Raw genomic sequence first — 22,854 nt, 5'->3', positions numbered from 1 at the left:
ATATATATATATATATATATATATATATATATATATATATATGCCTCAAATGAGTAATTCTGTAATTTTTCTTATCAACTTCTGAAATCCAAGAGGCTCTACTGATATTTTCTCATCTGACACCCCACCACCAAACCCAGATACACCCTATGCTGACCTTGAAGCTGTGTTGCACTTAAACAAATGTAAAATATACAATACAAATCCTATGGAATCACAAAACCATCCCTACAGTCTCAACTGTCGTAGTTAGGGAAAAAGGGACTTGTCTATATTTTAAAAAGATACTTAACACTGCTCTCTTGGGGAATAAGCTAGCACCCAGCTGCACAAGTTCATGCTAGAAGGCGTCTTCATCTGTATCAATGTCACTGTTTGCTTTGGTCAGTCTCTCAAGTTCCTCTCCATCCTAAAGGAATCAAAAAATGGAAGCGAAGATGATAGTAACAGCATTAGCAAATGTTCTTCTTGTTAGTCATCCAAAAGCACTTACCTTGAAGTAGTCCAATAACAACTGTAAAATCAAAGACGTGTACTTAAAGGTTTTTATACTGTTCTTGAAGGACAGACCCCCCCAATATTTTTACAGGTAAATATTTACGATTTTTAATGGTGTCCTTCCTGATATCTTTTCAGGTGCACTATATTCAATTAAGCTAGCAGACATGTCTTTTCCTGTGTTGGCAAATACAGAGATGTTGAGTAACTTGCACTGTAGCTAATTAATTACATCTGCTGAAAAATGTGGAGATTGACTTTATAAATATGTGACTGCACGTGTTATCTACTATTAAATATCACTCTGCAATAGCACTGTGCAGAATTTCAAGGACATGGTTACCCTCCTTTTTCTGGGCAAATGACCTTTGCAAAGACTAAATGAAGACATTGCCCTCTGCTCGCTCGCTCTCTCTCTTTCTCTCTCACACACACACACACACACACACACACACACACACTATACGAGCACAATTGGTTCTCAACTTTCTGCTCGTAGGCAGAAACTTGTAAGAGGGACACTAAATTCCTATTAAATTACATATAAGAGAGTCTCTGATTAGGTCCTACGGCTCCTAACTCGGGGAAGGAGTAGCAGCAGGTAGAACTGCTTTCGAAAGCCATCCACACAGTGAATTCTGAATGCTTAACTGGGTAATCACAGTCTGAAAGAGAGAGAGAGTCAACCAAGGCATTTCACAAGCATTTCAAAATCTTACCCCGCTGGATCGCTCCCACATCTCAGTAAGGCGTTTGTTCCTCTCCTGCTGAGTGGCATTTTCCAAGCCTGCAGGTCTGCTGGCACTGTAGATAAATATAGAGAGAAGCACCACGGGCGCTTCCAAGAAGAAGTCCAGAGAAGGCTTGAAGTCAAAGATGACAATGGACACGATGGTGATGATCACAGTGGTGATCTGCGCAGTCAGGACATGGAACATGTTGTCTCGGAACTTCAGGATGAAGGCCACAGACAGCCCCAGGAAGGCAGTGACAAAAATGAGTGCGACAGAGAACACATTGTGACCATAAAAGAAGCCACAGTATTCTATCTGCCAGCGGTTCTCAGAGCGCAAGCCCAGCATCAGTCCATTGAAAAGCACCCCAAAAACATACAGCTTGCTGTTCTGCACAAATATACTTTCGTTGAGCTGGTCCCCTTCCTTCAGAATTTTTTCATTATAGATGTTGGCCAAAGCAGAGATGAAACACTGCACTATTATTAGCAGATGACCCAAGCTGAGGCGGAGAGGTTTCAATACTTCTGAAGTTGTAGCAGTGATATTCCACTTGAAGCTGGGAAACAACTCTGCTATCGAGCAGTTGTCTCTTCCCCAGCAATCTTCCGCTGGCCTGATGTACTGAAGGCAGCGATTAGATGAGCCAAAAAACATGTCATGATGAAATCCGTGTATGGCCAAGCTGTCTTGATTACTTCCTGTCCCTGCAGTCAGAGCTATGATGGACAGGAACAATATCAGCAGAGAAGCCCACTGCACCAAAGAGAGCTGCCGTCTGTACGCAGACAAAAAAAAAAAAGACTGCTGTTCAGAGTCCTGGGATAGGTATGCAGCATCTTGAAAACAAACAACATAGGGCAGAGAGAAAGTTCTACATCACAAGCAAACTCAAGCGCAGGGGGAAAGGAGGGAGAAAGAAGTGTGTAGTTTTTACCACCTGCTCAATAGAGCTGAATTTTCACAAGCACTGCCCTACTGGATCAAAACAAAAGTACAGCTAGCCCAGCATCCTGTCTTCCAACTGTAGTCCATGCCAAGTGTCCTAGAACAATGAACAGAACCTATTGAACATATTCATAAATGTTCTGGAGATAGGGTTAAATAATGAGGTGGCAAAATTTACAGATGATACTAAACTGCATAAGACGTAAGTCCAAAGCAGAGCGTGAAGCACTTCAAAAAGACCTCACAAAACTAGGTGACTGGGCAACAAAATGGCAGATGAATTTTCATGCTGTAAAATGCAAAGTTATGCATATTGGAAAACATAACCCCAAATATATGTAACAAAATCATGGGACTAAATTAGCTACTACCACTCAAGAGAAAGATCTTGAAGCCATTAGGGACGGTTCTCTGAAATCATCCACTCAATGTGCAGCACCAGTCAAAAAAGCAAATGGAACATTAGGAATCATTAAAAAGGGGATAAAGAAGACCGAGAACATTATGTAGTTTCTATTTAAATCCATGATACACCCACATCTTGAATAGTTTGTGCAGATATGGTCAACTCATCTCAAAGTAAGACATCTTGGCATAGCAAAAAGTTCAGAAAATGGCAACAAAAAGGATTAAGGGTTTGGAACAGTGGATATATGAGGAGAGATTAAAGACTGAAACATTTTATCTTAGAAAAGAGGAGACTAAGTGGGGGGATATGACAGAGGTCTATGAAATCATGACTGGTCTTGAGAAAGGGAATAAGGAAACGATATTTGCTTGTTCCCATAACACAAGAACTAGGAAGTAACCAAATGAAATAGGTAGCAGGTTTAAAACAAGCAAAAGGAAATATTTCTTCATGCAATGCACCATCAATCTGTGGAAATTCCTCGCCACAAGATATTGTGAAAAGCAGGACTTCAACAAATATCAAAAAAGAGCTAGATAAATTCATAGAGGATAGGTCCATCAATGGCTATTGCCCAGGATGGGTACAAATGGTTTCTCTAGTCTCTGTAAGAAGGTGGGAACTGGTGACAGGGGAGGGATCATCTCATTATCATCTGCTCGGTTCATTTTTCTGGGACACCTGGCATAGGCCACTGTTGGAAGACACCAGAGTGGCTAGATGGATCTTTGGTCTAACCAAGCACGGCTGTTCTATGAAAACTCAGCTCTGCTGAGGAAAAGATTAAAAACTCCTATTAACTTCTCTGGGGTGAGGACTTCACCTACAGCTTCATCTCAGATACAAAAGAGGCAGGGTGCTCCAGAGCCTCACCGAGCTGCACATGGGGACTCCTGTCTGCCTCACAATGGAAATACAAGAATGAAGAGATGGAACTCTGTGCAGATGGCACATTTAAGGAAAGTACTTTTCAATAACATGGCTAGCGCCTAAAACCGATCACTTAATGCAGCTGCTATTTCTATAGAAAGAGGTAATGGTGTACAAACAAAGCAAACGAATTCAAATGCACCCTGTTTTGCAAATTTACACTTTAAGGTGAATTGAAATTTTTTTAAATTAGGTTTCTGCCCTCTTTTGCTTTTTACTGAGTGATAAAGGCAGCCTTAAAGGCTGCTTATTTTGGCTTGTTTTTTACTTTAGAAGTTTCTCCTACTTGCATCCACTCTGGAAGACTTTACGGCAGCAGCAGAAGTCATGACACCACAAAAGACCCAAAGCTGAGCAACAGAGGAAAAAAGGTCTTAAAACAGTTTTTGATAAGCTGATTTACATTAACCTCTATATAACTCTAATGCCAATTAATACATGGGAGAATATCTTTGTTGACAATTTGACACTACTGACAGTCTAGAGTGCAAAAGTTAATAATCTATATTCCCTGGGGTCTCATCTCCCCACCAAAGTCCCTCTGCAAATCAGATAAGACTATTTGTGACATACTGAATATTTCAATTGGGAAAATAAAGCAGATGGGGGAAAAAGAGTCTGTTGTTCTTTAAAACACATCAAAGACATATTTAAAAGACGATAAGCTTGTTTTTTAAAATATACTTTGCAATCCACTTGCCTCAGCAAACGAAACTAAAGCAGTCCACCACATCTATAGCACACAGCACACTTCATACATCACTATTCTCTACTGCATTCTCCGTCTCGAAGTTGTTTGTCTTCACTTACTATATAACTTTTGCAGCTGGTATTAAACTAGAAATGCTTTTTTAAAAAAAATTCAAATGTCTTTTCCCCTCAAAATTCAAATAACAAGATGTGAAAATTTCTAACTGTTCTAGTAACAGCTAATTTAAATTATACAATCCTCAGGATAGTGACTTGCTATTTTATTTGATCTAAATATCACACAACTGCAACACTATATATTTTCACAGATAAATCTATCTTAAAATGTAGTTACGTTTGGGAGTCCTTGTCAATAACTCAAGGATAAAGCACATAAGAATGTTACAGTTATCCCCAAAAGTAGCATTAGAAATCTGGGAATTTCAGAATTAAGGGTAAACCTTAAATAAAATCTAAACTTTAAAGTATGGCAATACACAGTTAACGCACCCATACAATCTTAATTCTACCCTTTAATGATGCCATGTAACAACTACAGAGGAATGAAGGACCAAGATAAATTTGCTGAGATTTAACCCTGTGGTTCCAATTAAGCTGCGTGTTTTATATCCACTGAAACATTTAAACCAGTATGTCATCTCTCTGGCTTGCATGTCAAAGACACCAGAAAACAGAGAGTATTGAAAGTACTGTAAAAGCCCTCCTGTGGAGGGAAAGCATCAAGAATAATTTTACCAGTGTTTTATTTGCTTACTTTAGCACTATTCTGAATAGAAGAGCTGTCGTTATGATGATAAAATTGTAGAATAATACAGCCAATGCCTAGAAAAAGAGGGAAAAAATTACAAGCCAGGTAGAATCTGAGCAACAAAAATCAACACACAGTGTTCACCTCTCAGAAGACCTCGCAGCAAAAAGCAATCATATTGGGACTGGCTTTCACTTGGGGTGAAATCCACTCCTGCAAGGCAGAGCCACACAAAATCCTAAAATGGTTTCACAGTCTCGTGTTAATGACTTCAGTGGTACGCAGAATCTTAGCTAAGGTTCTCTACAGTGGGACAGATTTCATCTTGGGATAAACAGAGTTGGAAAAACTTCCACTGACTTCAGTAAGTGCTGGATCAAGCACTTTGGGCAAATAACTTTCTTTTACAGCCATGAATAGTTTTTGATACATAGTAAACCTAAAATTTATGACTAAATATTCTAAGTTTTTTGCTGTTTGCACTTTGACAATCGAGCATTATTACAGTCTTGATAGAGCACACAAAGACAGATGTTCAAAGCACAGCTGTCTCGCAAGTAACCGGTAATACTTGTTAAATTTGCTAATAGTCCTACTTATAACAACGGTATTAATAAAGAAAGAGGCACAGCTTTACCATTTAGGTAGCGGTTGGTAGTATTAGCTGGTCTCTTATTAATTCACAGGCAACATGGTTTTGGGCAAGCACCCCAGCTGCATGGGGGAAGAGGGGTGGGACTGAGCTCCCGTCTCATGTGCCTATGAAAATTGACTCACGTGCCACAGGTTGCTGACCCCTGTCCTACTGTTTGAGAGTATCAGAGAGTCAGAACTACTGATTTTACTGAATAAAAAAAAAAATGGAGTACCCGCTTTAAAACAAATCAAAACATTCTGGCTAACCATACATACATACCCAATACAGCAGTTGTAGATTATTCTGGCTCACTCACTAGCTTAACTCTCAACAAGGTACTAATTACAGGACTAATGCTGCTGCATAGAGGCAGCAGAGCACAATTTGAAGACAACAACAGGTCTGCCTGAGTGTAACTGAAGGAAAACTTTGGTCAGCAAAATCTTCATTTATTTCTTATAATACATGGAAGAAAGAACCCAACTTGCCTTTCAAATGCCACGGCAAGCTTGTAGCAGTATTAATTAAAACAAACTATACTTGTTTTACCTGGGCAATCCAAACCAATTTGATTCGGATACTTCATAAACTGGCATTTTTTACACCACAACTACATTCTAACTGAAGTATTAAAAGTCAGAAGAGTCTCACTTCAGGTTCCCATAGTGATTTCATATAACCTTAACTCTGCCCTCAAATAGTCACAGAGAGGTAGCCATGTTAGTCTGTATCTTAACAAAACAAAAAAGCAGTCATGTAGCACTTTAAATCCTAACAAAATAATTTTATTAGGTGATGAGCTTTCGTGGGGCAGACCCACTTCTTCAGATCTCCAGATTTTATTCTGTCCTCAAAGGCACTGCAAACAGATTCAGCTAAGAAGTAGGGGATTTCCCATTAACATGTCTGGCATGGAGGAACACAGTCTTTAAATGTGAACTGCCATGGAAAATTCAAAACTGAATTACTGACCTCACCAGATTGTGGGATCATTGAAAAAACACATCATTTAATAAGTACACCATTGGTACCAGAATAGTCAATAGCCATATGAGACCTGTAGTATCTTATGCTCCAAAACCATATTTTTCTCATGCAATTCTAGTGAACCCAGAACAGGTACAGAAGTTAAAATTATGTTTTCAAAAATCTATTTCTTTCAGTGCCTTTGCTTACCTCACAGCCTGGTTAATAAAGAGTGACAAACCCAAAAACCAGGAGACTTTCACAACAAAAGATGTCCTTGTTACATAACAGTTTTAAATCAAATATTTAAATACATATACACAATTTCCATGTTGTGCATATAATCTGAACTTCAGGACATGTCTTTAAATTCACAGTCCTAACTTTGGATTATTGTTGTCTTGTGTTAACCAGTATAAAAGGCGTTTCTTTTCTGTTATAAAGTATTATTTGCCAAGCAACAGGTCATACTTTCAAATATTGTGTTTTCATGCAATCAAAGCTCTGAAGTGCAACAAACACATAAGAGGTCAGACGTAAAGTTTCCTCAGATTCTTCAGACATGTAAAATTAAAGTCTCAACTTTAAAACTGTTACTAGACCATTAAGTATAACATCTCCTTAGTTTGCTTTAAAACTAAGAACAATATTTGACTAAATAGGTGAATCCAGAACAAACAAAGGAGGTTCTTCACCAAATGGGCTAGCAAGCACAGGACTGTTGCACAAAAGAAACATGTTCTGTTTACATTTTGTTTTTGCTTTGTGGTGGTCAAAACACAAACCAAAATTAGTACAGACAAGACATGATAATAGACTATGGTGCAACAAATAAACCTGACACTGCTTTCTACTTTTTATGTAGTGATGTCCCAAGGAGGAAGATAAAAAGCACAGGAATAAGAACCAAATCTGCCACTGACCATTAAGCACTACACCAGATAAAATACAATTTAAAAGCCATATGAAATAAAGATTGGTCATTACACCAAGCACAGAACTCTCAGTATTTCAGGCAGTCACTCATTCAAGTACTAATTAGCCCCCTTCTCCTTAGCTTTTAAAACACCATGGGACAAGGCTTACGCAGGTATGGCCATGCATCTTCTTCCATGCAACTACGTACTATCCCTTCAGACGATGCTTACCGTATCTTCCACAATTCAGTCAGTCCAGGGAGCACTTAAATATCTGAAATGTTATTATATGTCTTATTATTATGGGGCTACAATTTTAATAAACCTCTATGAAATGTGCCAGATAGAAAGCTAAAGAAAAATTATACAGAGGAAAGGGTGGGTTTTGAACACTGTTGCCTGTGAGGGAGAAAATACAAATTGTTAGTGTGCATACAAGCTTGCTGCGTGACCTTTATAAAAGAGCCCCTCAACAAAAAACAAAATTGCTTATATAAGAAAATGACTGAAGGCAGATGTAATATTTCATACATCAGATCTTATAATTTTCCAGGACAGATCTGTGTTTACTCTTCAAAAGCTAGGAAAACAGCGCATATACGATTTTAAATCCCCCAGATCTTTTTCTCCCTAAAACCATGCATTTGCACATCAAGCGAAAGCAACAGTCCTGTTGACTACATGATGTCCAAGCCAGAAATGTAAGCCTTAAAAAGAATATTTTTGAAGAAAATCTGTGAGCAAAAATAAAGTTCTAGGTTAAGCTTAATCACAGTTTCTCTAGTGTCATGGTAACTTTTTTGCTCATCCCTTGTTATTTTATAGTCAGCACTATCTATGTTTCTAGTTAACACAAGTAAAACAAAAACAAAAGTCCTGTCCTAAAATGAAAATTCCAATTTTTCTGAACACCTGTATATTGATTCCAGGTCCTATGAATGAAAGCAGCAAATGTCTGCCTCACTTGGCATTAGCTCAGGTCTCAGAGATAATGGGAAAAAACCCATCATCTAGAACTTTTTTTCCCCACCCCTTCCTCCCACTCTTTGGATTTGATCATAATGGTACTGGTGAAGAATGGAAGAAAGCAAAATGCAAAGTGACTAAAATTGTGTGTATAAAGACATTAATGATAGAAACCATATGGGAGATGAGACTCAAAACCCACTTTCCAAGCAAAGTGGCATGCTGAGCTAAAAAAATAAGGAAATACCAAGTTCTGTATAACTTGGAAGCCATTCAACACCTCTAAATGAGGCAGGAAAATATACTCATTCTCAACTGAAAGCTACAAAACAGAATCTGATGGGCAAGTGGATGGAAGGGATTAACAGAAACAGCCATTGTGCCCAGGGCAACCTTAGACAGGTTAACTAGGACAATGAAACCCGAACTAACAAGCTTCCAACAAGAGAGGGACTTGCATCATTTCAATGTTATTTTATTTGATATTTGTATACTTACTGGTTGTAGGTAGGACAATACATAGAAAACAATCAGGTTATCCAAAAAGTACAGAAAGGCAGGAATTGACCACTTCATGTAGTCACAAAACTCCCTCCATGAGGTGCATCCTAAGTAACCATAGGAACGTCCCTCTTTAAAAAAATCAAAGAAATCAGTCAGTAAAATGAAGTTTGTTAGAATGGTGAAAAAAGAGTTTCCAGATTAACGGAGATGCGTTTTAATCCCAATTTGACAGGCTACCAATTGCTTTTTTTGATTTGTTTTAAAGCAAATTTAATGCTCGATGAATGGTGTCAGAATGACAGCCCCAGAGACTTTATTCCTCCATTAATCGACAGGAGATACGAAACACAGAGACAGCACTAGCTTCCCCCTTTCGCTGTCTGTTTCAATTGTGCACCTAAAGCAACAACCTCCAAAGAGAGGAGTTTGGTCTCCATGGTCAGTCTTCTGCCTCAGCAGAGAGACCATCAAAACACTGGTGATACTTTTGCATAATACTGACTGGGAACTAGGATGAGACTTCCCATCATTATTGATGTTCAAATAATGGCAGTCAGATAAAAACACCTTTTGCTGATTAATGGGAATGCCTATATCCAGGGGGAAAAAAACCAACACAAAACACCCATAAATGTAGTTATAGGAACAATGTAGTTATACTGAAAGAATGCTTTATGGACTTGATGGAAAAGTAAGTCACTATAGCATAATGTGCCTCTGTGATGGTTCTATGAAATACAAGGGAGATCTCACCCCTGCCCTGGTTAGCCAGCAACGAAGATTAAGGGTATGTCTACACTATCAAATTTTGTTACCAAAAACTGCCTTTTGGTGACAAAGGCTGTATCTACACTACAAAACAACTTTCAAGTTGCTTACTTGAAAGTGCGACTTCAAAGTTGAGCATCTACACACAAAAGACAGCCCTCTCTCACTTTGAAGTAGGCTCCCTGAACTTTGAAGGGAAGCATCTGCACAGCAACAGCCCCTACTTCCAAGTAAGAGGCCAGGAGATTATGCAGGCAGGGGTTGCCTGCAACTTCTTCTGGGCTCGCAACCAGCCACTCCCTTAAAGGGCCCCTCCCAACACCCCAACCCTGCACGTACTCCAGGCTGCCAGGCCATGCACAGCAGGGCAGACCATGTGCTTGGGAGTAGACCAAGAGAACATGCTGGCCAGATGCTCCCCCAGGAGCACCTGGACCCCTCGTCATCACCCTCAGTTTGGTGGGCCAGTCCCTTCAAAAGGACAGAGGGACAAGGGAGCACCTACTGTTAATCTACAAGGTAGAGGCAGGGCATAGCTCACAGGAGAGTGTTTCAGTGGCTGACAGGGAGCTGTCACGCAGTTAGGTACAGGCAAGACTCCCTCACACTGAAGGCAAAGGATAATAAGGCGATTCGCAGTCCTTGAGAGCTGGAACAGTCACCATCAGCATTTTTCACATCATTAGGTAACCAAGCCTGACCTATCGAACAGCTTAGCTGATAACATCTGATGCAGGGTTTATCTTCACTTCAGAAGTAACTCAAATTTTAATGTGACTGTTGTCCCTCACTCTAGCCCTATTTGTACAAAACTTCTCTTCACTACTGCACAATGGTGCTTTTAACTTGAGTTAGCTGCCTTTCAAAGTGTACAGACTATGCATATAGCTATACCAGAAAGATTATACCAGAACAATCCCATAATGCAGACACAGCCTACACAACCGAACAGATTTTTCTGTTAGCATACCCTTACTGGCTCCCTGAATAATGTTATCTACACTGATGGAAGCACTGTCAACATAGCTGAGTCTACAGCAGGGTCTATGCCAATACAAATTCCACGTGTAGACCAAGTCTACAGATTGAGTTTGTGAACTGCTAACCCAACCATTCTGTGCTGCTTATAAAATTGCTCTGTACAGTCTACAATATTTCAGTCTATATTACTTCTGTCACTCAAACTACATTAACTCAAGTTAATTCTCAGTAAAGCTTCTATTTCAGTAACCCCTGCAGGTAGGCTCTGCCATGGTACACTATGGCTGGGTCTTACACTTGCCCCCAACTTCGAAGGAGGCACGTTAAATAGGGTGATGGGACATTACTAATGAAAAGCTGCAGTGAATATGCAGCACTTCATTAGGCTAATTCTGCCACACGGCAACTCTGAAGTGTCAAACTTCGAAGTGGCGGCATGTACGTAGCCACAGGCACTTTGACGTGCCTGCGCTACTTCCAAGTGCCTTTATTCCTCAAAATTCAAAGTAGCACGGGGACTTCAAAGTGCCCGCGGCTATATGCATGCTGGCACTTTGAAGTTGCCGCGGGGGAGAACTAGCCTAATGAAGTGCTCTGTATTCATGACAGCACTTCATTAGTAATTCCACATTGCCCTGATTAACACACCCCCTTCAAAGATGGGGGCAAATGTAGACAAGCCCTATGTGTATAGTACAATTACCGTAATTTGAATCCATCATACAAGAGCACAGGGACTTAAAGTAGGGTGAACATTTCCTAACAGATTTTTAGCGATATGAACTTACCTTTTGTTGTTACCCAGAATGCCACTGCCACACATAGCACCAATTTAACTAGCTCAGAGCACACATTCACAGTTGCAGGAAGGTAATCATATTTGTTATCTGTGAAATTCAGCAAAATTATTATAGCACATAAGCATTCATATGCCTCCAACTTTTTCCAGTTAAATTCAGAACAACAAAAAGAATATAACAATTCCCTGAGAAGAGCTTAAATGCATGCATTCAAAAAATTTTGACTAGATCCCTTAAGCCATGGTTTCCCAAACTTTATATAATTGGGTCCCCCCCTTTTTTTCAGTACCTTTTTTGAGGCCCAAAAATATAAATGCATATTAAAAAAATGAAAAATGAATAAATGTTCACTGTTTATTATTTATTTGCACTAACAATAGTACATTGTGATAATCTGTATATTTTCTAAAGAGCGGAATTTTTTTCGAAGGACCAGTACTGGGCCACAGACCACACTTTGGGAAATGCTGCCTTAAGCAATACACACTTTGTAAGTTAAGGTTATGTTCATGATCCTAATTATAAATACACAATTAGCATTTCACTTCCCAGTGAATTTTTCCATGCTTAGCCCCAACCTCGCAAGTCTGAATTCTTTGGGAAAGCTTGTGTATAATTAGTTCAGCCATTACAGAATGCTACTGTAAGATTAAAATATATATACTTTCCCAATTTAAGCAAATTTGAGCTTGTTTATTTTTGCTCACAAAACAACAAAACAGACAATTTTGCAAGTATAAGATTTTTTTGGTAGCTAACGCTTCTTCAAAGAGTAGGCCCTTTGATTGTTAGCCACAGCTTTTGTAGGTACAGTAGGGTCTCAAAGTTCGAGAACCTAAGGTTTGCAAATTCAATTATCTGAGAGCAACCACTTCCCCTGCGGCCCTGGGCAGGAAGCACGGCAGCTGCTGCTTTACCCAGGGCCCCGGGCAGGGGGCACTGGCAGCCAGGGGCTGCCATATTCGCAAAATTCAACATTTGTGAGGGTTCTCAACATGGAACCCTTATGAATTTTGAGACCGTACTGTATTTAAAATCTATTTTACATACACTCTGTCAGTTTTTACTGAAGTTGTCAGCCATAATATTATAGAGAAACAAGAAACCTGGTCCTGAAACACTGATTTTTGTGAGAGTCAAGGGCACAGCAACTTCTAATACAGAAGCATACTGCATCAGAGCTAAAAGGTTTTCAGCATAGAAAAAACTCTCGTCTAACAATGATTCCAACACAGAACAACAACTAGCTCTTGCATCACTTTTGTTATCAGTAGATTTGAAACAGCTTTAAGTGAAAGAGATGACATTACTCCCATTTTACAGATTGGGAAACAAAGGCACAGACTTGCCCCAGATTACCCAACAGGCCAGTGGCATAAAGAGGAACAAAATCCGGGTCTCCAGAGTTCAGTAATTTATTCTCTAGAGCACACTGCTCCTCCAGAAATAAATTTTGTACTGAAACATTTATGCTCCTAACAAACCTGCAGGTGAAAGGCAATGGTAAACTGACTGCATGAATGAACATCAAAGCTAGCAAGTATATTTGCAATAAGAGGTTCAATCTCAGTATCTAAATTGTTTTACCCCAAGTGGAAAATCTAATTTCTGCCTGCAACACATTACACATTAAACATCCAAGCTTACCTTCATTGGCAGAATACTTCATCAGGAGAATACGACCTGAGCCCAAGGCAACAAATACTCCTCCTAGCAGGACTGTGTGCAAGGCAGACTTGGTGCACCACAAAAAATGCCTGGAGTACTTTGGCCCAATTCCACCGCCTGACTGTCAATGCCCTTTGAAAAACAAAATGAAAATATTTTGTGTATGTATTTTCAGACACTGGTGACAGATATTTAAGCACACATGCCCTGCCCTAATCTGTGTTGCTGCTTCAAAAAAATCTCTTGAACAGCAGCAAAATAGATGCACAACATGCCTTGAATGTTTCAGTGGAAGACTCAAAAAACCCAGTGCTGGGAGAGGGATGTAATTGCACAATGCTGAATAATGACTGGAGTTAAACGACCAGCATCTGATGAAGTAAGTCTGTGCTCACGAAAGCTTATGCTCAAAACTTTTCTGTTACTCTATAAGGTGCCACAGGACCCTTTGTTGCTATCATATTATTGGAATCCACATTTTCTTCATGGTTTCTCGCATTTAAAAAAAATTGTTCCAACTACTGGTAATCTCCGAAGTCTCTGGTGCGGAAACAGGTTCTCATTCACTTCCACAGAGTACAGCTACATTAGTCCAAACAACTACACTAAATTCTCAGTCTCTTCAACAGCATATACAGCATTAACCTGATCAAGACTTAATGTTTAACTATAAGTTTAAAACAATGAGAAATCCTGTTGTTTTTGCATATACAGACTAATACTGTTACTCTTCTGATGCTTATAATCAAGTTAGATAAGGCACAAAAACTAGGATATGAGCTCTCAATTGGAAACCCTCTCCTGTTTCTTATTAGTAACAAGCAGCCCTGTAGCACCTTAAAGCCGCAGTGTTCAGTGTGCTGTCCGTTTGCCACATACGGCCAACTGGACAGTGTGCAGTGGTGAATATGGCTTGTCAGGGCCACACGCATGGAGCGCCCTCCACCCCTCCGTGCATGCACCCCACCACTGGGTGGGACAAGCGAGGCGACTCCTCCTGCGGCTGGACAGTTTGGGCGGCATGGCTCGGGAGGCTAGGGCACCAAGCGGCACCGCTCTTGATACGAGGCTTGGGGCTGGGCGGCTGCAGTGACTCACCAGGGGTGGAGGATAGGGTGCCAGGTTCCAGGGACGAGAGGCTAGGGCGGGGGCGAGAAGCATGTGGTGATCGGTTGACTTGCTTGTGCACATCACCGCCTCAAAGGCTAACCCATTTATTAGGTCACGAGCTTTCCTGGTAAGACCCGCTTCCTCAGATTGCTCACAACCTAACAAACGGGTTTGTGTGTCGAGGTGCTTGTCACTGGGGTAGCTGCAAACGAACAGGCTTACCCCCCCCCCCCACCCCCCGCCTGGTTGTATCGGTCCTGGTGAGCAGGAGACAGCCCCAAACTCAGTTCCGCTCAGTGCCAGGCTGGCAAACTGCTCGCAGACCGAAGGGCCGGGCCAAGGGCAGGCACCCACGAGGCGGCAGCTGCCCTGAGCGCGGCAGGTGAGCGCAGAAAGGGCAGCGCGGACGTGAGGGGGGCGGTGCCACAGAGGGGAGCGCGGGGCTCCGGCTACCCGACACGCCAAGGACGCAAATAGCCCCAAAGCGCCCAGCCCAAGCGCCTCAACGACGGCCGCATCGCACGCGCGCGGATTCGGGGGCGGGGGGGGGGGGGGGCGCAGCACAAGCGATACCGCCCTCGCGGCTGCAGAACTCACCATGCAGCAGCGGCCGGGGCAGCTCGCGCACCCAGCATCATCGCTCGCACAGGCGCAGTACTACACAACCAGCCAGCCCCGAGACCCTTCAGTCACATGCTAGAGGCGCGCCTACTCGAGTCCAGCGCTTCCTCCTCGGCGCCTACTGCGCATGTCCTTTCCTCCGCTTCCGTATCTGGGATTGGATCGCCTCACCTTCGCCTCCGCATTCTGCGCCTGCTCGCAAGAAAAAAAAAAGGTCTCGCCTGCTGCGCGTGCGCATTGTCAGCCCTAGCCTGGCAGTGGTTTGCCGAGCAAGCAAAAAGGTGTGGGCGGGGCTTCCGTGTCACGTGCCTGGCGGGTAACCGGTCATGTGACTCTAGGAAGTCGGTAGGTGCAACGGGCTTGAGGCGCGAGTGGGGTTGTCTGTGCGCGCGCCGGCGGGATGCAGAGCGTCATCAACACGGTGAAGGGGAAGGCTCTGGAGGTAGCCGAGTACCTCACTCCCGTGCTCAAGGTAACGGCCGGCGGGGCACGTGCGGCGGTGACTGGCCTGGCTGGGTGGAGGACAGCCCCCCCCCCTCCCGGCGGTGCAGCCACACCGTCCCGGTCCCCTCCGTCCCCTCGGCAGCCTTTACCCGTGTGGCCTGCGCACGCCCCTCACCTCCCAGCCCCGTGGAGCTGCCGCAGCCGGGAGCCCGCTGCGCGCCCGGCGGGAAGGGGCCCGGCTGGTACCCGGAGCTCGGTAGCGGCGGGTGAGAGCCGGGGCTGAGTTGCGCTGGGGTACTGACTGCTGGGCCGGGGCCGTGACCGTTCTGGTGCATGTAACTGTGTCGGTGAGGGGGGTGGTGTCTCCGGTGGTGTGTGTGCACTAAGGGCTGCGCTAGGACGGGAGCGGTTTCACAGGTGGAAACGGGCCTGTGGGGGCGACCGGACGTCATAGAATCCCAGAACACTGGAACTGGAAGGGACCTCGAGAGATCATCGAGTCCAGTGCCCTACCCCCACAGCAGGACCAAGCATAATAGACCATCCCTGATAGGTGTCTGTCTAACCTGCCCTTAAATATTTCCAGAGAGGGAGGTGCCACAACCTCCATCGGTAGTTTATTCCAGTATTTAACCATCCTGACACTTAGGAAGTTTTTCCTCGTGCGCAGCCTAAACCTCCCTTGTTCCTTGTCCTTGTGCTGTATCAGTGTGTGCACATACACAATATGTCTGTGCTTTACATAGTTGTAACACTATCAAAACAAAAAGCAGTCAAGTAGCACTTTAAAGACTAGCTTTGTATATTGGACAGACTTCTCACTCCTGTAGACAAAGGGTCAATGGGCACAAAACAGACATCAAAACACTCCAGATCCACAAACCAGCTAGTCAACATTTTAATGGAATGGGGCATTCTGTCAATGACCTAAAGGTACGTGTGTTACTGAAGAAGAATTATCGCACCGTTCTGGAAAGGGAAACAGCCGAGCTGGCTTTTATATTCAAATTCGGCACATTAACACACAGTTTAAATTGTGATGGGAACCTTCTGAGTCACTATAGGGGCTGGTCTGCATACTTGGCTCAATCTAATTCTTGACCTTCCCCCCCCAGCCCTCCACTCTCTGATTTGCTCACCTTGATTATCTTTTTCTGATTTGTCCTCCTTGCTTACTGTTTTGGTTCTCTGTGCCTTAAATATTGAGTCTGTTCTGGTCTGGCTATGGTCTGAAGAAGTGGGTCTGTCCCACGAAAGCTTACGTAATAAACTATTTTGCTAGTCTTTAAAGTGCTACTTGACTGCTTTTTGTTTTGATAGTGTATAGACTAGCACAGCTTCCTCTCTTACTATTCAACATAGTTGTAACACATACCTGATAAATAGTTTTTCTTTTATGCACAACTGTATCTTTCTCTTCCCAAAAATGTGTCATGATTTTTCACACTTGCTGTCTGGTCACATTAGACACTCTGCCACAGGTGGCTTGTTTGCACAGCTTGCTGTAAAGGGAGGCAATTTTTTTTTTTTTTTATGGTGAGTGGGACCTCTAAGAATGTGATAAGTGGTTAAGGGTGTCAGTCTTCTGTGATGCTAATGGAGAGGGTTTGGATGGGAGTTGGGTCCTGGAGGGAGCTCTGGGTAGGAGATTGAGGTGCAGGAGGGTATGTGGGATCTTAGGGGCAGTTTGGGTGAAGGAGGGGGTTGTGACCTGGGAGCAGGGATTGGATTGCAGGATCTGGACAGGGGTTTGTGAGCCAGGAGAGGGTTCTGGTCAGGAGAAGGGATGTAGGAGGTAGTTTATGGAGTGGGAGTGGGTTATGACCAGGATGGGGAGCAGAGGGTTTGAGTTATCTCAGGTAGGGGTTGGTGTGTGGAAAGGGTAGGGTGCCAGGTGCAGGCCCTGTTCTGGAGGCACTTATCATAGGTGGCTCCCAGTCTACAGCCCACAGTACTCTTAGGCAGGCTTCCTGCTTGCTGTGCCTGCCCACGCCATTCAAAGCAGCCAACTGCTGGGGCCTGTGTGTATTTCTGTATAGTGTGCTCCTTTTGGGTGGGGTCCTCATGTGCTGCATGTTTCTATCAGCAGGGCCCAGCAGTTGCCATTAGCTGGTTTCTGGGCAGTGGGAGCTGCAAGGATTGTGCAGGGGTCGGTGGCAGCATGCAGAGATCTGTCTCCAAGGGGCGTGTTGTGCAGAGATGCTTTTCTGGCCCCAGTAACAGGCTGCTTTGAGCAGCCTTTGGGCCACAGGATGTTTGGTGGCCCAGAGTATCATTGAGGGCTGGTTTCTGCCTAACCCTGCTTTAGAGAAATTAACTGTGCTGCTATAAACACCTGTATTTAATTGGGTCCACGTTTGGGGAGGGGGCATTTCAGTCTTAGTACTCCAGTGTAGTTCAAGTGGTATAATTTGCGTGTGCGCAGATAAGGCTTTTAAATAAGGCTATGTGTAGACAGTAGTTAGACAACTGCAGCTGACCTTTGCCAACTGTGGGTGTCTAATTGCAGTGTTAGACATAGTCTAATACACACCAAACCCTTGTAACACACAGATACTTCTGTGCTTTGCATAGTTGTAACACATACAGTACTAAATAAGCAATATATCTGAGTTTTATATGTGGCTATTCTACTGCCAAGTATTCTTACCTGTTAATAATCTCTTGTGTTAAAATTGACTTTTTAAAAAAAAATAAATCCTTTCTCTTCTCTTGCTGTCTGTTCAGTCTTTAAATTTTCCTCAGTTCAGGCAATGAAAACACTGAAGACAGTTTTGCTTTCAGATTTAGTGCATGCTTTCAGAAGTTATTTTCTACTGGGACCCTTTCCAGGAAGAATCACAAACTAAATCCTGTTGATCAGTCCAAGCTTCTATAACAGAACTTCCTTAAATATTTTGTTTCACATTCAAGATCCTCATCGCTATAGTCTTCTTCAGTCATGAACCAAATTTTCTTGCCTCTTGGGGTAAATGTTAGGGTAATGTCTGTTCTACCTAAGTTTTTTTTGTAAAATTGCCCATCACTGGTTATGAGAATAGAGACAGAAACTGAGGCATAGAGAGGTGAAGTGTCTTGTCCTAAGTTTACTTAGTGTGTTGCTTGTGTGCTAAGGATAGAACACAGAAGTTCTCTAGCTCCAATTCTCTCTCCTCTGATCACTGTAATACATTGTATTGAAAGAAGATACACACTATGCACTATCTTTGTACTTTGAATAGCTTGCTGAGAGATACATAACAAGAACAAATTAAGTAGACAGTGTCAGAGGGGTGGCTGAGTTAATCTGTATCTTCAAAAACAACCAGAATTCCTGTGGCATCTTATAGACTAACAGCTATTTTGGAGTATAAGCTTTCGTGGGCAAATACCTGTTTTGTCAGATGCATGAGTGGGGGGCTTTCAAAGGTGAGTTTAAAGAGGAAGTCTCAGTCAAGGGAAGGGCTAGAGTTGACAAGGTCTGTTCAGTCAGGGAGGATGTGGCCCAATATCAATAGCTAATGTGTAGGTGTGAACATAGAGTAGAGAAACTACTTTTGTAATGGGCAAACCACTTCCAGTCTCTGTTCGATCCTCGGTTGATGGTGTGAAATTTTGCAAATGAATTGCCGCTCTGAAGTTTCTCTTTGGATGCTACTGTGCAAGTAAGTGATGGTCACATAAATACCACCTTATACCAGAAACCCACAGGCGGCTGCTTACCTGAACTCCAGCTTCCATCCAGGGCACAGTACACAATCCATTGTATACAGCCAGGCACTAAGGTACAGTTGCCTTTGCTCCAATCCCTCAGACAGAGGCAAACATCTACAAGACCTTTACCAAGCTTTCCTGAAACTACAATGCCCACCTAAGGAAGTGAAGAAACAAATTGACAGAGCCAGATGTGTTCCCAGAAGCCACCTACTACAAGACAGGCCCAATGAAGAAGGCAAGAGAACACCGCTGGCTATCACATACAGCCCCCATTAAAGCCTCTCCAGTGCCTCGTTGGTGATCTACAACACATCCTGGACAACGATCCTTCACTCAGACCTTGGAAGGCAGGCCTGTCCTCACCTACAGACAGCCTGCCAACCTGAAACAAATTCTCACCAGCAACTATAGACCACACAACAGTAACTCTACACACAGAACCAATCCCTGCGACAAACCTCAGTGCCCGCTGTGTTCGCATATCTGCACCAGTGATATCACAGGACCTAACCACACCATCAGTGGCTCTTTCACGTGCACATCTCCTAATATGATATATGCCATCATGTGCCAGCAATGCCTCACTGCAATTTACATTGGCCAGACTGTGCCATCTCTACGTAAAAGAATAAATGGACATAAATCAGATATCAAGAGCGGTAAAAGTACAAAAACCTGTAGAACAACAATTCAGTCTCCCTGGACACTCAGTAACATTTAAAAGTAGCAGTCCTCCAAGAAAAAAAGCCTTAAAAAATAAACTCCAAAGAGAGACTTCAGAGCTGCAGTTTATTTGCAAATTTGATGCTATCAACCAAGGATTGAAGAGAGACTGGGAGTGGTTGGCCCACTACAAAAGCAGTTTCTTTGCTCTGGATGTTCATACCTCACCATTAGCTACTGATAATGGACCACATTCTCCGTGACTAAACAGACCTTGTCAACTCTGGCCCTCCCCTTCACTGAGGCGCCCTCTTTAAATCCTCCTCTGGAATGCCTACCATTCCTGCATCTGACGCAGTGGGTCTTTGCCCAAGAAAGCTTATGCTCTAAAAATCCATTTGTCTACACGGTGCCACAGGACTTCTGGTTGTTTTAGTAGATCGTGTTGACTGCATGTTAGCTGCGTTTGCGGTACTGTGTGCTGCAGACTCTGGCAAGAAGGCTTTCACAGCAGACTTTAATTGAACTGCCAAAGAAGACCACAGACTGCTCAGTGGCACAGGTGTTCAGCTAGGTTTATTGGTGATTTAAAGCACAGGTATTAGTTACTTTTATTGTTATAGATGAACTACTATAGGTTGAACCTCTCTTGTCTGGCATCGTTGGAACCTGACTGGTGCTGAAAGAGAGAATTTGCCAGACCACAGGAGGTCTATATTGACGATCACATTATGAAAACTTCCACAGCTTACTGGGCTCTTAGAAGACATTTAAGAGTAAATTAGAACTACATAATAGTGCAGAACACTAAGAGCCAGGAGTGGTGGCTGCAAACAAACTTCATGGGACCACAGGAAACTTGGCCACTCTCATGGTGGTCATCCGACTAACTAAAATCATTCCAGATTACAGATGTTGCTGGACAAAAGAGTTCCAGATGAGAGGTTCAACTGCACATGCATGCCCATGACAAAGGACTGGCTCAGTTATCAGCGAGACAAAGGATTGAGATGAGGCATCCCAGCATTTATAGATGGAGGCAAACCATCTAGTATAAACAACTTGTGTATCACTTTACATATTTTATTATGTTTGTTACCTCTCTTTGTACCTTTCTCATGATATTTCAGATGAAACCACCACTATTTGTTGCTTCTGTCAAGCCATTTTAATACTAGGTTGGGGTGTTCTTATCTTAACTTGCCATGATGCATTTATGTAATCGATATTTTAGCAATGCCAGCAGTTCATGTACTAAAGAATGAACTTGCTGACAAGCATCCTCTTTTGAGAGTGGCCTGACTTTTGCTCAAAGCATGATCTTTTTGCTAACTTTGGTTTAGGTCGTGTACTAGACTTGTATACTAGGCTCTTTTACTGCTACAAATGGATGGGATTTTTAAAATACCTTCTAGAAATGCAATATACATGTAGCCTTTCCTTCTAAAGAAGCTAAGCTTTTTACTCTTGCGCTAGGTTGACAGGGGATGCAGGCTGAATTTTTTGGCCCTGCACACACTCAGGAGCTCAGATGTGTATGTGCTGTATGAGTCACCTTGGGACTGAGTCAAAAGTCATAGCATGCTGAGAGTTTAGTACAGTAACAATACACTGCCATAGCAGAGCTATCTGTTATCCCAAACTCTTAAAAGTAGAATTTTCATTGGCATGCAGTGTTGATGTTTTATTGATTCACAGTGGTAAAGCAGTTTTGCTTGTCTTATTTGAATAATGCTCTTAAATTTATTTTTTTCCCCTCTCTTTGGAGGGGAGGAGACAGACTTCTATTGTACTGAAAAGTACTGCACGAGATCTCTTTGGGTGAAAAGGCAAAACAGCACATTTATTGGTAATACACATATAGCAATCAACACATATGCATATATGATATCTCTCTCTCTCTCTCTCACACACACACACACACACACACACACACACACACACACACACACACACACACACACACACACACACACACACACACACACACACACACACCTCTACCTGTCTTATTGCTGTTACCAGGAGTTGCTCCCACTAACTACACTAGCCAGGTGAGTTAGATGGGTGAGGGGTGGAGCCAGACTTCTGCCAATCTGGATTGGCGCTGTGTTGACAAGACAGAACCCGGGGTTCCTGTGCGAGATGCCTTCCATTTATAGTGTCCTCTCTCTTGTGCAGGTTTCCACCAGTTAGCCGTCTCATGCATATGTGTAATCTGGGAGAGCAAACTTATGAATATGCATTTAGGTATCAGTGGCACCTTCTCCAGGGTGGTACCTCCTTCAGCTTCAAAGAGTGTGGGGGGGGTGCTTCCAAAAGCAGTCATTTTTTGATGACTCTCGAGGTGTCCATATGTCTTGTCTTCTTTCAATGGGCCTGTTTCACTGGTTCCATTCTTCTTATTGGTCCTGGATCCAGCTTCCATCCTTTCTCCAACCCTTGCAAGTACCTGGAGGTGCTTGTCTTACACACCTTTCCATTCACACCTCATTCACTCAATAGGGCAATCAATTAAGCAGCCCAAAAGTAAAGGGTACAAAGAGTTTGTTTTTAAACCTTACTTTTTCCTAGGAACTAGTCTACAAGACACACACAAAGAAAAGTCTTTAATACAGAGTTTATGCATCCTATATAAAATTCCCATGTGAACAGACATACAGTAGGGTCTCAACATTCATGGGGGTTCTGTGTTGGGAACCCTCGAGAGTGTTGAATTTCGCAAATGTGGCAGACCCAGGCTGCCGGCACTCCTGCCTGGGGTCCTGGGGGAAGTGGCAGCTGCTGGCTGCTCGTGAATAATTGTTTGTGAATATTGAGACTGTACAAAGTTTCTACATTCTAAATGAAAAGGATACTAAATTTCTGTATAACAGGGCTTAATCCAGTGATAAGTATAATGACTTGATATAATATTTAAAAAATCCAATGAGAGAATAGTTAAAACAAGATGTATCTATACTTGTATTGCTTATATGGGGATGATTTTGCTTTTCTCAGCTCCCTTCTAAGAGGGGTATCATAGGCAGATAATTAGACATCCTCCAATTCCGCATGTGCCCCATACTGTGCATTTGTAGCAATTAACTTTAACAGTAGAGTGTATGCTTGACTGAAAACTGAATTATATTGGAG

General features: G+C 42.7%; 2 protein-coding genes across 3 annotated transcripts in view; one reads left to right on the top strand and one right to left on the bottom strand.

Moving 5' to 3' along the window:
- Positions 1–25: 25 nt before the first annotated feature.
- Positions 26–15,017, bottom strand: SLC35A5 (solute carrier family 35 member A5). The gene is made up of 7 exons (XM_074983549.1): positions 14,893–15,017; positions 13,165–13,317; positions 11,506–11,604; positions 8,963–9,096; positions 4,985–5,052; positions 1,218–2,010; positions 26–409 (listed from the first exon to the last, which is right to left on the bottom strand). Exons 2-7 carry the CDS (start codon positions 13,184–13,186, stop codon positions 341–343), a joined length of 1,185 nt encoding a protein of 394 aa, XP_074839650.1. The 5' UTR covers positions 13,187–13,317; positions 14,893–15,017; the 3' UTR covers positions 26–340.
- A 157-nt stretch (positions 15,018–15,174) lies between these two features.
- The window catches only part of ATG3 (autophagy related 3), a 42,700-nt gene continuing 35,020 nt past the window's right edge, over positions 15,175–22,854 (top strand). The window contains exon 1 of one of the 2 annotated variants that reach the window (XM_074983548.1): positions 15,175–15,388. In XM_074983548.1, coding sequence (XP_074839649.1) covers positions 15,317–15,388 — 72 coding nt within the window. In that variant the 5' untranslated portion in view covers positions 15,175–15,316. The remainder of the gene's footprint in view (positions 15,389–22,854) is intronic. The other variant, XM_074983547.1, reaches the window with a different exon arrangement.

Source organism: Carettochelys insculpta, chromosome 1 (assembly GCF_033958435.1).
Source record: "Carettochelys insculpta isolate YL-2023 chromosome 1, ASM3395843v1, whole genome shotgun sequence".
Classification (NCBI taxonomy): Eukaryota; Metazoa; Chordata; order Testudines; family Carettochelyidae; genus Carettochelys; species Carettochelys insculpta.
This window is presented reverse-complemented; position numbering and strand designations above follow the sequence as displayed.

What these genes read in the sequence shown, in the direction of transcription:
- SLC35A5 (XM_074983549.1), bottom strand. Translation starts at nt 13,186, where the DNA reads ATGAAGTATTCTGCCAATGAAG. An exon ending in GAAGTATTCTGCCAATGAAG is followed by an intron (nt 11,605 to 13,164) that starts GTAAGCTTGGAT and finishes TGAATTTCACAG; the next exon opens with ATAACAAATATGATTACCTT. An exon ending in ATTCTGGGTAACAACAAAAG is followed by an intron (nt 9,097 to 11,505) that starts GTAAGTTCATAT and finishes ATTTTTTTAAAG; the next exon opens with AGGGACGTTCCTATGGTTAC.